We start from the raw sequence: 19,335 nt of genomic DNA, 5'->3' as shown, positions 1-19,335 counted from the left end.
AATAATAATAATTACAATGATCTGACTGTACCACAAGATAACATGAATACTACCTCTAGATAAAAACACAGGATACTCCATGAACAGAGTACTGCAGGTATTCCAGGAATAGGTGAGACTGAATAACCAACAAAGAGAGGCTAGCTATGTGAGTGAAATTACCACAGCACTCCCTGAACTTCATGCAGTTTATATAACAAGGATATGTGGAAAAATGATTAATTAAACAGCTGAATGTAGAGATATTCTTAGTTTTTAGTTTCTATAGTATGCAGTATGGTCCCTCCCTCATGCTGTCTTCCAAATGTTTCTGCATCTTACTGTCATGCTTATTTTTTACTGGCCAGTACACTCTGAAACTTCCCTTTGGCTGGACTAATTATTCAATTGACAAAAATGTGTTTAAATACTCAAGTGGTCTGCCATACATCAGAATATTTAATTACAATAATTTATCCAAGTAATGTGTAAATTATATAGAATTTATACAAATTTCAATATTCAAATACAGTAGAATTTAAAATGAGGTACTTTACTGGGAATTTATTTTTTAACAAAATTGCAGTCTAAATCGTTTTTGGTGGCACTGTGCTTTGGAATGCATAACATTATTATCAAACTGGACTTGCACTGCTATTATAAACTTGTCACAAACTTTCCAAAAATAAACCACCACATCAGCTACTGCTAGTCTGTGCTGCAGTGACACCTTCTGGAGCAACAGGTACTGATCCCCAGTGGGGAATAATAAGTCACTTTAAAATGTCCTTTTGCACACTGTGCATTGCTGTGCTGTAGTTACCCAGGACGTGACTGGAGAGACGCAGGTGTGAAGTCACAGAAGGCGTACAGAGCATGTAAAAGACAGCCTTCATTGGCGTTCAAGTAGAAATACCCTGCAAGACAAGACGAGACGGAGTCCACAGAGCTGAAGGAGAAACAAACTTAGAATGATCCTAGAGATTAATATAGATCTTCTGTGGTATTTTCTGGGATACTGCCGGCACCTTGCAAAGGACCATATGGACAGCTGGAAATACAAAATCAAAATGCATGGCTGAAATCGTGGTGCACACAGGAAGGCTTCACCTTTCTTGAACATTGGAGCACTTTCTACAACAAGGACTATCTATACAGGTGGGACAGACTGCACTTAAACAGAAAGGGAACCAATCTACTCGGAGGAAGGATCCTTGAGGAGGTCCAGAAGCATTTAAACTAGAAAGGAAGGGAGGAGAAAACAAAAAACAGAAGGGAGACCACATCAAAACAAGGGCAACAACTCATGTAAGACAACTATTAAATGTATTTATCTTAATGCTAGAAGTCTCAGAAACAAAATGTTAGAACTTGAAGCTACTGCACTAACAAGTAACTACGATGTGATAGGTGTTACAGAAACTTGGTTGTCTGAGAGTGATGGAGACGAATATAATATTAGTGGGTACACACTGTATAGGAAAGACAGGCAGGACAGAAGAGGCGGAGGGGTAGCACTATACATAAGAAATAGTCTTGAAGCCCAGGTGTTAAATCTGGACAAAGAAAACAACGCCGAATCAATATGGGTCAGAATAATGGACAAAAATTCAAAGGGCATAATAATAGGAGCATGATATAGACCGCCAAATTCAGACTCTGAGCAAAATAATCTGTTATACAATGACATTAGAAATGAGTGTAGCAAAGGAGAAGCCATACTAATGGGGGATTTCAACTTCCGCTGTATAAAATGGGAGAACCCAGTGGGGAGCACGACGGACGAAATTGAAATGGTGGAAATGACAAATGACTGCTTCCTAACGCAATTTGTCAAGGCACCGATTAGAGGGGAGGCATGCCTTGATTTAGTCTTTTCAAATAAAGAAAGAATAACTAAAACAAAAGGTCAGAGAGCCATTGGCAAACTCAGACCACAACATGGTCTCATTTGAAGTTTTTTTTAAAACCCCAAAAGTAATGACTAAAGATTTACAATTTTAGAACAGCAAACTATGAAGGTATGAAACAGAGACTAACAGAAGTAGATTGGAGTAAAATAGAGAAAACATCCACAGAAAAAGGATGGCTGTTTTTTAAAAAATGTAGTACTAGAGGCATAAAACAATTACATCCCAAAAGTAGACAAATCTAAATCTAAAACAAAATAGCCAAAATGGTTTAATAGATCAATTAAAAAAAATACTCAGCGAAAAAAGGCACTTTACAAAGCGTTTAAAATGGACCAAAAATCAAAGTACACAGAAAGAGTACTTGGAACTGCAAACACAAGTCAAAAAGGAAGTTAGAAAGGCCAAGAGAGAGAAATCAATATTGCTAAGGGGGCTAAAACCAATTCCAAAATGTTTTTCCAATATTATAACAGCAAGAGAACATTCAAAGAGGAGGTTAAATGTCTAAGAGACACAAATGGCAAAATCATAGACGAAGAAAAAAAATAGCAAATATATTAAATGATTACTTTTCACAGGTTTTTACAAAGGAGGACACAGACAACATGCCCCACATGTCGACCTGTTCCTATCTAGTTTTAAATAACTTTAGCATAACAGAGGCAAAAGTGTTAAAGGGACTAGGAGCTCTTAAAATAAACAAATCCCCTGGGCCGGATGAGATCCTCCCAATAGTACTCAAAGAAACAAAATAAGTTATTTACAAACCGCTAACCAAGATCATGCAACAGTCTCTTGACACAGGGGTTGTACCGACAGACTGGAAAATTACAAACGTAATACCAATCCACAAAAAGGGAGACAAAACCAAACCAGGTAACTACAGACCAATAAGCTTGACCTCTATTACATGTAAACTTATGGAAACTATAATAAGATCCAAAATGGAAAATTACCTATATGTTAACAGTATCCTGGGAGACAGTCTGCATGGTTTTAGGAAAGGGAGATTGTGTCTAACTAACCTGCTAGATTTTTTTGAGGATGCAACATCGACAATGTATAATTGCAAAGCATACAACGTGGTTTATTTAGATTTCCTGAAAGCTTTTGACAAAGTCCCGCATAAAAGATTAATTCTCAAACTGAATGCAGTAGGGATTCAAGGAAATGCAAGCACATGGATTAGGGAGTGGTTAAAATGTAGAAAACAGAATGTACTGATTAGAGGAGAAACCCCAAAATGGAGCGAGGTAACCAGTGGTGTACCACAGAGATCAGTATTAGGTCCTCTGCTATTCCTAATCTGCATTAATGATTTTGATTCTGGTATAGTAAGCAAACTTGTTAAATGTGCAGACGACACAAAAATAGGAGGAGTGGCAAACACTGTTGCAGCAACAATGGTCATTCAAAATGATCTAGACAGCATTCAGAACTGGGCAGACACATGGGAAATGACATTTAATAGAGAAAAGTGTAAGGTACTGCATGCAGGCAATACAAATGTGCATTATAAATATCATATGGGAGATACTGAAATTGAAGAAGGAATTTATGAAAAAGACCTAGGAGTTTATGTTGACTCGGAAATGTCTTCATCTAGACAATGTGGGGAAGCTATAAAAAAGGCCAACAAGATGCTCGGATATATTGTGAGAAGTGTTGAATTTAAATCAAGGGAAGTAATGTTAAAACTTTACAATGCATTAGTAAGACCTCACTTAGAATATTGTGTTCAGTTCTGGTCACCTCGTTACAAAAAGGATATTGCTGCTCTAGAAAGAGTGCAAAGAAGAGCAACCAGAATTATCCCGGGTTTAAAAGGCATGTCGTATGCAGACAGGCTAAATGAACTGAATCTATTCAGTCTTGAACAAAGAAGACTACGCAGCGATCTGATTCAAATATTCAAAATTTTAAAAGGTATAGACAATGTCGAACCAGGGGACTTTTTCGACCTGAAAAAAGAAACAAGGACCAGGGGTCACAAATGGAGATTAGATAAAGGGGCATTCAGAACAGAAAATAGGAGGCACTTTTTTACACAGAGAAGTGTGAGGGTCTGGAACCAACTCCCCAGTAATGTTGTTGAAGCTAACACCCTGGGATCCTTCAAGAAGCTGCTTGATGAGATTCTGAGATCAATAAGCTACTAACAACCAAACAAGCAAGATGGGCTGAATGGCCTCCTCTCGTTTCTAAAAATTCTTATGTTCTTATGTGTGCAGTGTGAGTGTGGCTGTGTGTGTGCAGTGCGAGTGTGTACAGTGTGAGTGTGGCTGTGTGTGTGCAGTGCAAGTGTGTGCAGTGCGAGTGTGTGCAGTGCGAGTGGGGCTGTGTGTGTGCAGCGCAAGTGTGTGTCGTGTGAGTGTGGTTGTGTGTGTTTGACTCACCTTTGCTCAGCTCTGGGTTGCTCAGTTTCCGTTCCCAGCAGGTGGTGGCAGGGTTCTCCTTGGTGCTCTGAGCACAGCTGAAATAGGGCTTCACATCTGGAGGTACCTGGTCCAGCTGCATGTCCTTCCACCCTCTGAAACTGCACAGCACACCCTGCTTCTGACACATGGCTTCACAGCATGGTTACACGCAGCTACTGACACACACAAACATCACAACACGGTTACACACAGCTACTGACACACAAATATCACAACACAGTTACATACAGCTACTGACACACACAGCACAACAGAACATGGTTACACATGGCTTCTAACACATGCAAACAACACGGTCACACCATGGCTACAGACACGCAAACGACAACATAGTTAATAACTCACTCACCTGCTACAGGAACGTATTTGTTTCAGTTTCAATAATTGATTGGCCAAATCAGACCTCAGGAATATAATCAAGCTGGATTTAGTTTATTCCCTGCCCTCCCCTCCCGCCCGCCCGCTCCCTGTTACGATACCCCGGAGCTCCATGAATTATCAGAAACTTCTGAAGGCCATAATAAAAAGCAAAAGGAGAATACACAAAATACTAATACTTTTGTTTGTTTTTTCGATAAAGAGTATTTGTTAAATTACTAGAAATTGTGTTGCGGCAGGGCTGAGGCTTGCCCCTATAAATAATATTTTATTTGGTTTATAAATAAAAATGTATTTAATTTGAAATATTTTTTTAAAATTAAAGTGTGTGTTAGATATGTCAGGACTGGGAAGTTAGAATTCCCTCCCTGCCTAATTGAACCTTCATGTCTTTAAAAAGGGGCTGTGTGACAGGTAGCTGAGTGGGCGGTGACGTCACGGCAGAAACAGGAACACAAACGACAGAGAGATGTGGAGTTTGGTGGAGCTGAGCGAATGCTTTCGCTCAGCATTTAATCATTAAACAGACAGAACAGAAAATAAAAGGTTTGAACACAAAAACACGGGCCACGGCACTATACGCCAAAATAAAGAGACAAACAAAACAGACTAAACAGTGAACAGACAAACGGACAAACACGGTGAGTGAAAACACTAATTACTTTACTTTGCTTTCTTTTCTCCTCTCTCTCCCGTTCTCCACTCACCGAACACCGGCAACACCCAGTGAGTGAAAACATGCAGCTTTTATGCAGTTGTACCGAGATTCGATTGCTAGTCAATCATTCAATTGTAATCTCGGTACAACTGCACGTGAATTAATTAAAGTGCAATTCCCCGTGCTCACATATTACTTTTTACTTGCACGTGATGTGATGTGCCATCCCCGTGCCTAAATACAAATATACAATTTACACACACGTGAAACACAGACCCGCTTATATCCCGTGTACCAATGCTTATACACCAACATTTACACACAACACGTAATATATAACATACACAGGGGGGGCACTTTGCCACAGGCTGATAAGCCAGTTTCTTTGTTATTCTGCAAACCTGGAGGTGAATGGGAAGAATCCTCACAACTGTGTCTTGAACCAGGGTGAGCTAGTGATAACTGCAACTTCAGAACAGGGATTCATTTAGGGGAATTTTAATCCCTCAAGTCTATGTTGATGTGTGTCAGAGTGAAGGTTCCTGCAGTGGGACCTCTCTTATAGTGGGAGCAGCGCTGAGCCATTGTTTGGCAAACTTTTAATTTAGCTGTGTTTTGAACAGGGTTTTGTTTTGTCTTTTTATATTTTCATGTACACTATGTTGGTGTATGTCCTCCTGCACTAGGGTTACAATTGCTGGCACCCTAGTGGCGGCCATCTACCACTGCAACCCCTGTCAAATCTGTTAGTAAAACTTAGACGCCTGAGCGGTGTTTCAACATCAGCCTCTGTGTCTCTCTTGTTTCTCAGCAGAGACCCAAACAGTATAGCTTTTTTTTTAAGTGGTTCAAGTTTACTAAATGCTTGTCTTTAATCTGTTTCCTTGAATTATGGTATTATAAGTGTAGGGTGCCAATACTTTTGTCTGCGACTCTATTGCCATGGAATCTCAGTTAAGGAACTAGAGTCGCCACAATGCACTGTGCTGGTTTAGCTGACACTAAGAATGAAACAAACTGATTACATTATTTAACCCTGTGTGTATACCAGTGCTATTGTAAGTTCCCTGAGGTTGGCTTTACTTCACTGCCCTCTCAACACACTCTGCAATATTAGGAGAACACACCACAAATACCACAACAGGCCTATACTATCCCACAGGGGTTAAAAAAAATCTGAATAAAAACCTCTTACCTTATTGCCAAACAAACCCTGGAATACAATATGAAAAGTGGCGTTAAGACGGGGAGAGCTGTACGTGCATTATGAGCTAGCCTGATGCAGATTCTAATGAAATAAATGGCTACACACATAAAGAGGGCCGAATGGGGTGTGAGCCACAAACCATTTAAAAAGAAAAATCCCTCCTTAACAGCACCTTGCAGACTGGTTGGACCAGTCCATGGGAAATGAATTAATGGAACTGCTAGTATAGTATAGTATAGTATAGTATAGTATAGTATAGTATAGTACTTTCTACTATAGCAGCTTTTCTCAAACTGGGGGTCTCGACCCAAAAGGGGGTCGCGTGATCACAAAATATACTGACATAACCTTAAGATTAGGGCTTCTGGTTTTCGATTTTAACCGATCAAACACCTGATACAAAAATGCAAACACTGGAAATGGTTACTCAATTCACATGGACTAAACCCCTTTCACCTAAAAATTAATAAATAAATACTACACTACAAAAAAAAACTGAAACAAAACCACTTTTCCCAGTGCAGCTGGGCAATGTCCCTCCTTCCTGACTTGTATCTATATTTCTAAATACTTTAAACCCCAACTACTGAGTGGTAGCAAATTCTAAATTTCTATGGGAGACGCCGCTTGCGAGATTTAAAACGAGATTACAATTACAATAGAAGGCTTGTTTGCAGGATTTAAAGCTATATTACAGTTAGATAGTGAGAATTTAAAACAGAATTGCAAATTGTGGTGAAAGGTAAAAAAATGCCTAGACACACAAAAATCCCAGAAGAATGTGCCCGTGACCATAGGGATTTTGTTGTGGAAGACAGCAAAGGAAAGAAGGTACAAGTAAATGTCCGTCGAGTTACTAGAAAAAAGTATCCGAAAACAATCATTTCATATAGTATATACAAAGCGAAAGGCCCGGAAAAAAAAACATTTACATAAAACTCGAAAATAGAAAAATAAGCACAGGTCCTTAGCATTACACTTAATCCTTAACAGTAAATGGTGTTATGAAGCCAGACCTCCTGCCATTGGTGACGCATAGGGGGGGCACACCTGGTCACGTGCCACGATTTCTGCCAGGCAGTGGCTTAGCCACTGCGTTAGGATCGTTCACACTGAAACATGTGTAAGAGACGCGGGGTGGACCCAGCATGGGCATCGCTGATTTTACATAAGTAAGCTGCACTCGCTCAAACCCATACACAGATGCATGTAACGTTTAGGCTATGATTACTGTATAGGCTATGTAGCCACTACACACATAGATGGGGTAGAGGACATCTACTATGTATTATTATTATTATTATTATTTGTTTATTTAGCAGACGCCTTTATCCAAGGCGACTTACAGAGACTAGGGTGTGTGAACTATGCATCAGCTGCAGAGTCACTTACAATTACATCTCACCCGAAAGACAGAGCACAAGGAGGTTAAGTGACTTGCTCAGGGTCACACAATGAGTCAGTGGCTGAGCTGGGATTTGAATAATCAGAATGAAAACAGTTTTAATTCCTGTTTCAATTCCTGAGTTCGCTTACCAATTAGTTTTCATTCTGAGTATTTGTTTAGGCTACTGCGTGTCCGTCAGCTCAACAAAGCCTGATAGGCTAGCAAATGTCAGTGCAGTGTGATACCATAAAAATTAGTGGTTGGATTTGCTGTCAATCAACTCACATTTTTTTGTTGTTGTTGGATCAGCTGTTCGTACATTTAAAAAAGGCGCTGTAGTTATACAATGTAGTCATTGCAACTGTTTAGAACATAAGAACATAAGAACATAAGAAAGTTTACAAACGAGAGGAGGCCATTCAGCCCATCTTGCTTGTTTGGTTGTTAGTAGCTTATTGATCCCAGAATCTCATCAAGCAGCTTCTTGAAGGATCCCAGGGTGTCAGCTTCAACAACATTACCGGGGAGTTGGTTCCAGACCCTCACAATTCTCTGTGTAAAAAGGTGCCTCCTATTTTCTATTCTGAATGCCAATTTATCGAATCTCCATGTGTGACTCCTGGTCCTTTTTTCTTTTTTCAGGTCAAAGACGTCCCCTGGGTCGACATTGTCTATACCTTTTAGGATTTTGAATGTTTGAATCAGATCACCGCGTAGTCTTCTTTGTTCAAGACTGAATAGATTCCATTTTTTTAGCCTGTCTGCATACGACATGCCTTTTAAACTTTATAATTCTGGTTGCTCTTCTTTGCACTCTTTCTAGAGCAGCAATATCCTTTTTGTAACGAGGTGACCAGAACTGAACACAATATTCTAAGTGAGGTCTTACTAATGCATTGTAAAGTTTTAACATTACTTCCCTTGATTTAAATTCAACACTTCTCACAATATATCCGAGCATTTTGTTGGCCTTTTTTATAGCTTCCCCACATTGTCTAGATGAAGACATTTCTGAGTCAACATAAACTCCTAGGTCTTTTTCATAGATTCCTTCTTCAATTTCAGTATCTCCCATATGATATTTATAATGCACATTTGTATTGCCTGCATGCAGTACCTTACACTTTTCTCTATTAAATGTCATTTCCCATGTGTCTGCCCAGTTCTGAATGCTGTCTAGATCATTTTGAATGACCATTGTTGCTGCAACAGTGTTTGCCACTCCTCCTATTTTTGTGTCGTCTGCACATTTAACGTTAAGTTAAGTTTGCTTACTATACCAGAATCTAAATCATTAATGTAGATTAGGAATAGCAGAGGACCTAATACTGATCCCCGTGGTTCACCACTGGTTACCTCGCTCCATTTTGAGGTTTCTCCTCTCATCAGTACTTTCTGTTTTCTACATGTTAACCACTCCCTAATCCATGTGCTTGCATTTCCTTGAATCCCTACTGCGTTCAGTTTGAGAATTAATCTTTTATGCGGGAGTTTGTCAAAAGCTTTCAGGAAATCTAAATAAATCATGTTGTATGCTTTGCAATTATCCATTGTCGATGTTGCATCCTCAAAAAAATCTTGCAGGTTAGTTAGACACGATCTCCCTCTCCTAAAACCATGCTGACTGTCTCCCAGGATATTGTTACCATATAGGTAATTTTCCATTTTGGATCTTATTATAGTTTCCATAAGTTTATATATAATAGAAGTCAGGCTTATTGGTCTGTAGTTACCTGGTTCGGTTTCGTCTCCCTTTTTGTGGATCTGTATGCATGACTCCCTCCTCCCCCGAACCTCCAGAAGAGTGGAGTCTTTTTTTGACTGATCACAATTAAATAATGCAGGGAGCGGATCACTGAATCTGAACCACTGCATCCGTTCGTAGAGTTCTTCTATGTATCTCATATCCATAAATAAAAATTGTCAATGTAAAAAAACAGTTAGAAAAACGCAACAGCCGTTTAAAGGGGTGATATCAAACACAAAAGTCCAAGTTAGGAGAAGCAATTTGGCCAATCTTGTCAAGCATCAAGCAAATAGGCACAATTGGAAAGGTGCTGGGGCCCAAGATTCACACAATTCTTGCTTCTAACTTGGCGCCTTTTTTTGATCGCTTCGCTCCACTTTATCACTCCACTTGAAATGCTCTTTGTATGACTTGAAGTGACTGAGACACACACACTCTGACACACTGAGACATACACACACTCTGAGACACACAGACACACTGAGACACACACACTGAGAAACATACACACTACAACACACACAGACACACTGAGACATACACACACAGACACATTGAGATCAAAAAAAGGCACCAAGTTAGAAACAAGAATTGTGTGAATGTTGGGCCCCAGCACCTTTCCAATTGTGCCTATTTGCTTGATGCTTGACAAGATTGGCCTAATTGCTTCTCCTAACTTGGACATTTGTGTTTGATATCACCCCTTTAAACAGCTATTGCGTTTTTCTAACTTGTTTTCTTACATTGACAATGTTTTTGTCATAGATATCACTTCTTTTTTTTACTTCAACAAATAATTAATAAAGCAAGGAAAGATATTTGAGAATGTGTATGGTAGACAGACAGACAGGCAAGCCACGAGAGTAATAAGTCAAATAATATAACAGTAATGAGAAAAGATTTGAAAGTAAGATAGTGGTATATAAGGGACTTTTTGACAGTGTTCTAAGAGTAAAGTTGTTATTATTTTAGTTGCAAATGTACATCCATCAGTGGTAAAAACAATATGTATATTTTGGTAACTTGATTTTTACGCAGGTACAAAAGTAAAATGTTATGAATGGTTCAAACTGTACATATGAATGTCAGTGCTAAAGGGCTGTATACTAAGAGATTATAATGCTTGAAACAAAACAGTATTCTCCTTGATATACTGGAGTTATGAACTTAGCCCAATAGAAGTCATTTGTAATGCATTAGATATCTTCATAAAAGTCCATATACATGTCCTTTGCATTATTTGGCCATGGTTTGACTTCAATGAGTGCGTCATTTGCATACACCAATTTTCCAGTAGCACCCACTGAATCAGCACCCTGTCCCTGGTGTATGATAATGGAAGAGAATTGGTCATTCTTGTTGTCCTCAGTAATTTTACTCTTCTCCACAGCAGTAAACTTAACATTGTGTCACTTTCTAACGGTCCCTTCTGGTTTGGTTTCCCAAAGCATAAGGTGGACTGCAATCATTGTTCCTGCTGCTTGATGTTTCATGATTGGAGAAGTGTTGCATTGCTTACATTTGCTACCAGGAATGGTTGCCCATTTGTCATTTCTATATGACATTGGCCTTTTTCATCAATGGGAATGCATGATAGAACATATTATATGTGGCTTCCCAAAAGTAGGCCTCAGTGTGAGGTGTGTGTTGACTTGGGCCACATATCATCTCTGCTTGTTGGGAGACATTGTCCTGTGCGAGAATTTGTTTAAGAAAGACACAAGTGCTGCTTTGTAGTGCAGTAAACAGACGACGTAAGTTGTTCTGCATTTTCAAAGAGACCTTGATGGAAAGGTGTGACAGAAATACAATGAGTTCTGGTGATAAATCTTCCTCCCGACCTGTGAGGGCGCTAAAGAACGGGAGGAGAAGTATCTGGAAGGGCTGGCCTGACAGTTCGTTTCTGGGACCGGAAAGTGGGTCAGCCTGGAAGGAAGCGAGACTCTGTTGTAAGACCGTATTGATTTGACAGGTAAACGAGGGGCAGCTGCAAGTAATAAGGCAGCTGCAACCGTTTACCTAGATATCATGCGGGATTACATATAGGGGCCAGGGTAACGCTGTTCTTTTCCTTCGTTTGGGTTAAACCAAGGTCCGAGAAGGACGTAAAAGAGCTGTATTACTCTAAAAGAGTTGTGTGTGTGGGTTTGTGTGCTGTATTTACTGAAAACTAACTGTCTGTTTCTTTTGTCCGAATCACCAGACAGCTAAAAACATATCCGGAGCTGTCGCACTGGGCGAGCACAAGCCGGAGCACCTCAACACGTACTGTCACAACATCCCGTGTATTCACCCACCACAATCACGACTGCACGCACCCGAGACGGGTGACCGTGTTTTTTTGTTTCTTGTTCAGGACTGTATCCTGTGTTTGTCAGCCCGAGCTTTACACATCGTTGTGTATTGCCGGGCTTATTATTTTTGAGCACTAGACCAGTGCTGGCAATAAAAAGCCTATTTTCCACTGGACTACCGTTGTCTGCCCATTACTCCTGCACCGCATCACTGCTACACAGCTACCCCTCACCACCCACTTTGCCACACGTGGTGTCAGTGTGGGATCATGGACCGCAACTCACGAGCGGAGCTGCTGCAGGCACTGGAGAGCAGACGGGACGCAGAGGAGAGAAGGAGGGAGGAGCGCTATACAGCGCTCATTGAACGGGTAGGACTGGCCGTGGCTGCAGTAACGACCCCGACTACAACACCGTTGATGTCGCCCCCAAAGGCACGGGCGATGAAGATGTCGGCGGAGGATGACCCGGAGGCGTACTTGGTGGCATTCGAGCGGCTGGCTACCGCGGCGGATTGGCCGCGGGAGTTCTGGGCCAGCCAATTGGGACCCTGCCTGATTGGGGAGGCTCAGGCAGCTTACCAGGCCATGAGCGACCAGCACGCCACCGAGTATGACCTGGTCAAGCAGGCTATCCTCCGCCGGCTCAACATTACTACCGAGACCCACCGGGCGCGGTTTAGGGCATACCGGAGAGCCCCGGAGACACGCCCCAGGGTGGTTGCGGAGAGGTTGTGCGACCACATGGTGCATTGGCTGACCCCCGGGAAGAAGACCGCCCAGCAGATGGGGGAAGCCATTGTGGTAGAACAGTTCTGCCATGTGGTCGGCGCCGAAACCCAGGCGTGGATACGGCGCCACAACCCCGACACCCTGGAGGAGGCGGTCAAATTGGCCGAAGATTTTGAGGAGTCCCTGACCTCTGCCCGGATCGGGATCCTGTCCGCCCCTGCCCTTCGGAGCAGCCGCGCTCTCTCTCCCTCTCCTCCAACATCATCACCACCACCCCCCTCGTTCCAGGGACCCAGACCTCCCAGAGCACCGACCCCATTGGGCCCCCTTGCCTCCCCCCCATGGAGACCAAGGTTGGCCCCCAGCTGGGGTAGAGGTGCTGCCCCTGCCCCGTTGCCATACCAGCAGCGGGACAGATTTCTAACCCATGCCCCCTCTGTCCCTCCTATTTGTTTTAGGTGCCACCAGCCGGGACATCTGGCCAGGTCATGCCCCGCTGCCATGGAGTGTGACGTGGCCGCGTGCAATTGGGCACCTGAGACTGGTAAGCGTGGGGAAAATGGTCGGGAGGGGCCTTGTCTGATTAATGTGGTGTTAGGGAATGTGAAAACCCACGCATTAGTGGACACAGGGTGTGAGCAAACCTTGATTAGGACAGCTCTCCTGGGCGGTGTGTCGTGGCGGCCACGAGGTCAGGTGGCCATCTCCTGTATCCATGGAGACATGGCGGCATACCCCACATTAAAAGTATATTTATCGGTAGGACCGATAAAACGTCACCTGGTAGTTGGGGTGGCGGAAAGGTTGCCACACCCAGTTATTCTGGGCCGAGACTGGCCAAAATTCAAAGAATTGATGAAAAAAATGGCAGTCTCAGCCACACACGTAAACATGGCAGAAAAAAAAAGGAATGGATTGGTGATGTGTTTCCTTTTCACACTGAAATGTTTTCCCCTCTTTTCCGTCCTAGAAAAACGAATAAGGAGAGACGGACCGCAAAATGGGAGGGAGCGTTGTTGAGACAAGGCTGGGGTCTGGTGGGAGAGTGCTGCAATGGTAACAAACGCCAGTCGAAGGGAGTGGGAACGCAGTGTGACCGAGAGGGCGAGGTTACTGGACCAACTAGAGCAGATGTTATTCCAGCCCCTCTCAATGTACTGGACCCGTGGTACTCAAGCGCGGACCTAGTGTGGGGCCAACATAACGACCCGTCACTGGTGCACGCTTGGGGACAGGTCCGTTCCATTGAAGGTAAGGATGTTGACGGCGCTGGGGCGCTAGTATATCCACACTTCAGTATCAAGGGGCAATTACTGTATAGGGTAAACCTAGCCGCGGGCACAGGACAGCCTGTAACACAATTATTGGTTCCCCCGGCTTGTCGGCTGGAGGTCATGAGGCTGGCGCATGATATCCCTTTTGCGGGGCACCTCGGAGCCGAGAAGACGAGGGAACGGATATTGGCTCGATTCTATTGGGTAGGTCTTCATACTGATGTGTTGAAATATGTAGCCACATGCCCAGACTGCCAGCGAGTAGCGCCGGGTCGAGTGCGCCCCGCCCCTTTGGTCCCACTGCCGATTATTTCCACTCCTTTCGAGCGCATTGCAATGGACATAGTCGGCCCTTTGCTACCTTCTGACTCCGGGTATACGCACATTTTAGTAGTGGTGGTTTATGCAACGCGATACCCGGAGGCAGTTCCATTGAGGTCCACTAGTGCCGCTGCAATAGCCACCGAGTTAGCACAGATTATGGCCAGAGTAGGGATCCCCAAGGAGATTTTGACCGATCACGGAACTAATTTTTTGTCCAATACGTTACAGCAGGTGTACAAAATATTAAAAATACGTCCCATCAGGACGTCCGTTTATCATCCACAATCGGACGGTCTGGTGGAACGTTTTAATCAGACCTTAAAGTCGATGCTGAGGCGATTTGTAACACAAGAGCAGAAACATTGGGCATCACTTCTCCCCTACCTCCTTTTTGCAGTGAGATAAGTGCCGCAGAGTTCAACGGGGTTCTCCCCCTTTGAGCTCCTGTATGGCCGGCAGCCTCGCGGCATTCTCGACCTGCTGAGAGAGGGGTGGGAGGAGCACAAAGGCTCGTCTAAAAATGTAGTGAAGTATGTGCTCCTACTCAGAGATCGCCTGGATTTGGTCGGTCGTTTGGCCCAGGACAACCTCAGATCGGCTCAGCACCGACAAGAGCAGCATTATAACAAAAATGCACGGAATCGAACCTTTCGACCAGGGGACAAGGTAATGCTGCTACTTCCCTCATCAGAGTCAAAACTGTGTGCTAAATGGCAGGGGTCGTATGAGGTGATTCGGGCTATAGGGAAAGTAAATTATGAAATTAGACAGCCCGATCGCCGGAATGAACGTGAAATTTACCACATTAATTTGTTGAAGCCCTGGCAGGCAAGAGAGGTCTTATTTATAGCCCCAGGCAATATGGAGGATGATTTAGGTCCCTGTCCAGAGACCCCGAGCACAAGAGCGATTTCAATGGGGGAACAATTAGTTCCGGATCAGCGGAGTTCAGCGATGTTTTTTCTGATGTGCCCGGCAGGACGAACTTAGTTGAATATGACATTATTTCTCCTCCAGGTGTCACAGTGCGAGAGAGACCGTACCGGATCCCGGAAAGTCGACGAAGTGGCGTTCGCAAAGAGGTATGGGATATGCTCGAGCTTGGAGTGATTGAACCTTCCAGGAGCGAGTGGTGCAGTCCTATTGTAATAGTGGCTAAGAAGGACGGCACCAACCGCTTCTGCGTAGATTTCAGAAAGGTGAATGCTATTGCCAAGTTCGATGCGTATCCCATGCCTCGGGTCGAAGAACTTTTAGACAGACTGGGAAAAGCGAGGTTTATTTCCACTCTGGACCTGACGAAGGGATACTGGCAAATCCCTCTAACCCGCAGCTCCAGAGAGAAAACCGCATTTTCAACACCAGAGGGGCTGTTCCACTTTAAAACCATGCCATTTGGGCTACATGGTGCGCCTGCTGCCTTTCAGAGACTGATGGACCAGGTTTTACGCCCACATCATGAATATGCAGCAGCGTATATTGATGACGTGGTGATTTACAGCTCCACCTGGTGAGAGCATTTGGCTAGGGTTGCAGCCGTTCTTCAGTCTCTAAGGGCAGCCCGGCTGACAGCTAACTTGAGGAAATGTGCGTTTGCCAAGACAGAGACTCAATATTTGGGATTTTTAATGGGAAATGGAAGGGTGAGACCTGTGGTCACCAAAATCCAGGCTTTGGTTGATGCAGCGATCCCCAAAACCAAGACTCAGGTGAGGTCACTACTGGGCTTAGCCGGTTATTACCGCCGCTTCATCCCCAAGTACGCCACAGTGGTTAACCCGTTAGTCGACCTCACCAAAAAGAGTGCGCCAAATTTAATTAAATGGTCAGCTGAGTGTCAGGGGGCGTTTGATACGATTAAGCGTAAACTTTGCCAGGCCCCCACTCTTATTACCCCAGATTTCACCAAGAGATTCATCCTCCACACCGACGCCTCGGATGTAGGGTTGGGTGCAGTCTTGTCCCAAAAAGTAGCTGGAGTAGAACACCCGATATTGTACATAAGCAAAAAAATGTTACCTCGGGAACGTAACTACTCCGTAGTCGAAAAAGAGTGTTTGGCCATTAAATGGGCTACTCACTCTTTACGATACTACCTGCTGGGACACTCATTTGATCTTGTCACAGACCATGCCCCACTCAAGTGGTTAAGCACAATGAAGGACAGCAATGCCCGGATAACTCGTGGTATCTGGCATTGCAGCCCTTCATGTACCATATGGTACACCGTGCGGGGAAAGACCACCAAAATGCGGATTATTTTTCCCGGGAGGGGGGAGCAATGGGAAAGGTAGATTTAGCCGAGTGTTCCTTCGGCTCCACTCTGAGCGGTGGGATATGTGACAGAAATACAATGAGTTCTGGTGATAAATCTTCCTCCCGACCTGTGAGGGCGCTAAAGAACGGGAGGAGAAGTATCTGGAAGGGCTGGCCTGACAGTTCGTTTCCGGGACCGGAAAGTGGGTCAGCCTGGAAGGAAGCGAGACTCTGTTGTAAGACCGTATTGATTTGACAGGTAAACGAGGGGCAGCTGCAAGTAATAAGGCAGCTGCAACTGTTTACCTAGATATCATGCGGGATTACATATAGGGGCCAGGGTAACGCTGTTCTTTTCCTTCGTTTGGGTTAAACCAAGGTCCGAGAAGGACGTAAAAGAGCTGTATTACTCTAAAAGAGTTGTGTGTGTGGGTTTGTGTGCTGTATTTACTGAAAACTAACTGTCTGTTTCTTTTGTCCGAATCACCAGACAGCTAAAAACATATCCGGAGCTGTCGCACTGGGCGAGCACAAGCCGGAGCACCTCAACACGTACTGTCACAACATCCCGTGTATTCACCCACCACAATCACGACTGCACGCACCCAAGACGGGTGACCGTGTTTTTTTGTTTCTTGTTCAGGACTGTATCCTGTGTTTGTCAGCCCGAGCTTTACACATCGTTGTGTATTGCCGGGCTTATTATTTTTGAGCACTAGACCAGTGCTGGCAATAAAAAGCCTATTTTCCACTGGACTACCGTTGTCTGCCCATTACTCCTGCACCGCATCACTGCTACACAGCTACCCCTCACCACCCACTTTGCCACAAAAGGTCAACAAGATATGTTGCTGTCATGAGTTTTGAAGCACGACTCCTGCCTTTTAAGTTTTTCACTAGTCGTGTGACATAGTATTGTTTTTGGCGTTGGAGTCTTAAAATGTTTTTCCTTTTGTATGTGTTTACTAATTGTTTCACTTTGTAGCAAATGTTGTAGTTGTGTCTTCTTTTAGCTCTTACAAGGATATATTTGTCAGCATACTATGGTCTGTACAAAGTTTTTTGTTTGGGTTCTGATGGTATTATCTTTTCTTTGCAGTTGTTTGTAAAGCAGGATTTGCAGCATGCTTTGTCTTTTCACTGTTTCTTTTTGGTTCTGCATGGTGTTTGTAGGTTTCACGCTCCCGAAGTCGCTTTGCCACTGTTTTTTGTTGGTAACGTTCCCGCTGTTGAAGTCACTTGCCTCTAAGTTTTGTTGGTAACGTTCCTGCTATTGAAGTCGCTTTGCCTCTAAGTTTTGTTGGTAACGTTCCTGCTATTGAAGTCGCTTTGCCTCTAAGTTTTTATGGTATCTTTCGCGCTCCCGAAGTCTCTTTGCCTCTGATAGAAGCTGTTCTTGTTGCTTTTGTGTTTGGATACGTGGGTCCTGATGGTTGGGATGTAATTGTTTTCGTTGTTTTGGTTCTGTGTTATTTCAGCAATGTTCCTGCAGTTGTTGCTTTCGGTCTGGCTGTGGTTTGTAAATTCCTTGCTGTTCTGTTTTAAACTTTGGAGCATGACTGGTGTGTGTTGTATTTGGGCATGACTGGTGTGGTGTTGTATTGGGGCACGACTGGTGTTGTGCTGGAATAGAAAGTTCTGCGGCTCTGGTTCTTGATAAAGTTGTACTTTCCGCTGTTGTGTTTTGTGCTGTGTCTCCTAGTAATGCTAATCTGGCTGTTTGTGTTGTTGAGTTTGTCTGTTTAGTTGTTGGTCCCAATGATGTTATTCCTGCTGCTGTTGGTCTCTGGCCTGTGGTTCATTGCGATGCTGATCCTGCTGGAATGTGTTACAGACAGTTGTGCGATGATATTCCTGAATGTGCTGTGTTCACTCCGGAGATCTTACTTGGATAGTTGTGCGATGGTATTCCTGAATGGGTGGATTCCGTTCTGAATATGTTACATGGACAGTTGTGCGATAATAACTCTCAACAGGCTGTGATTGGCCAGGAGATGCTACATGGACAGTTGCACGATAGTAACTCTCAACATGCTGTGATCGGTCTGGAGACTGTTGAAATTGTGGTTGTGATCCATATCCTTTTGGTGGTTCAAGTGGTATTCACGTCATTGTTTTTGTTGTTTTCTGGTGAAAGACATGATGGTTCTAGTGTTTCAGGCTGGCTATAAGCCCCTGTAGGAAATAAATTAAAATCCTTAATATCATTGTATGAGTATCCGTAAGCATAATGTGATACAAACAGACATGGGGTCAAATGCATTTACATTTAAATGTAAATGACTGCACGTATTTGAAATTTGGAATTTGCTCAATGCAAAAATGTATGTATAACCAAACTAAATACAAATGCAAATATGTCACAAATGCTAAATGCATTTCAAATACTTTGGCATATAACATTTGTTAATTGAGCAATTTATCGTCATGAATTTGGCACAGGCCATTACCAAGGCGACATAGAATGAGTATAGTTTATATAACGGCAACATAAACACAGTAGTCACGCAGTTAATAGTAATTTCCAGGTATGTACCAATATCAGAAGCATGTTACATAAAACAGTGTTTCTCAATCTTGGTCCAGGGGCCCCACTGTCTGCTTGTTTTTGACCCAACTGAGCTCTGAATTACTTCATTGAACCCTCAATTGAACTAATTGTCTAATCAGAACTTTTGAATGATTTTTAGCTCTTAAATGGCTAGTTGCACAGGCCCCAATTAGCACTAATCTTGGACTACCTAATGTT

At 43.3% G+C, this 19,335-nt stretch overlaps 1 protein-coding gene and 1 long non-coding RNA gene across 3 annotated transcripts; one reads left to right on the top strand and one right to left on the bottom strand.

The window, feature by feature from the left end:
• Positions 1-255: 255 nt before the first annotated feature.
• Positions 256-5,420, bottom strand: LOC131739996 (uncharacterized). 2 transcript variants are annotated; one of them, XR_009330628.1, is made up of 3 exons: positions 5,376-5,420; positions 4,289-4,428; positions 256-1,030 (listed from the first exon to the last, which is right to left on the bottom strand). It is a non-coding gene; the product is annotated as an uncharacterized LOC131739996 (long non-coding RNA). The 2 variants fall into 2 exon arrangements; XR_009330629.1 differs by having other exon boundaries at positions 256-896.
• Positions 5,421-11,470: 6,050 nt separating this feature from the next.
• Positions 11,471-17,389, top strand: LOC131740073 (zinc finger protein 446-like). The gene is made up of 2 exons (XM_059034679.1): positions 11,471-13,276; positions 17,077-17,389. The coding sequence occupies exons 1-2, from the start codon at positions 12,271-12,273 to the stop codon at positions 17,082-17,084; spliced, it is 1,014 nt and encodes a 337-aa protein (XP_058890662.1). The 5' UTR covers positions 11,471-12,270; the 3' UTR covers positions 17,085-17,389.
• Positions 17,390-19,335: the final 1,946 nt, after the last annotated feature.

Source organism: Acipenser ruthenus, chromosome 12 (genome assembly GCF_902713425.1).
Source record: "Acipenser ruthenus chromosome 12, fAciRut3.2 maternal haplotype, whole genome shotgun sequence".
Taxonomy (NCBI): Eukaryota; Metazoa; Chordata; class Actinopteri; order Acipenseriformes; family Acipenseridae; genus Acipenser; species Acipenser ruthenus.
Note: the sequence above shows the minus strand (reverse complement) of the source record. Positions and strands in the feature narration are given on the sequence as shown.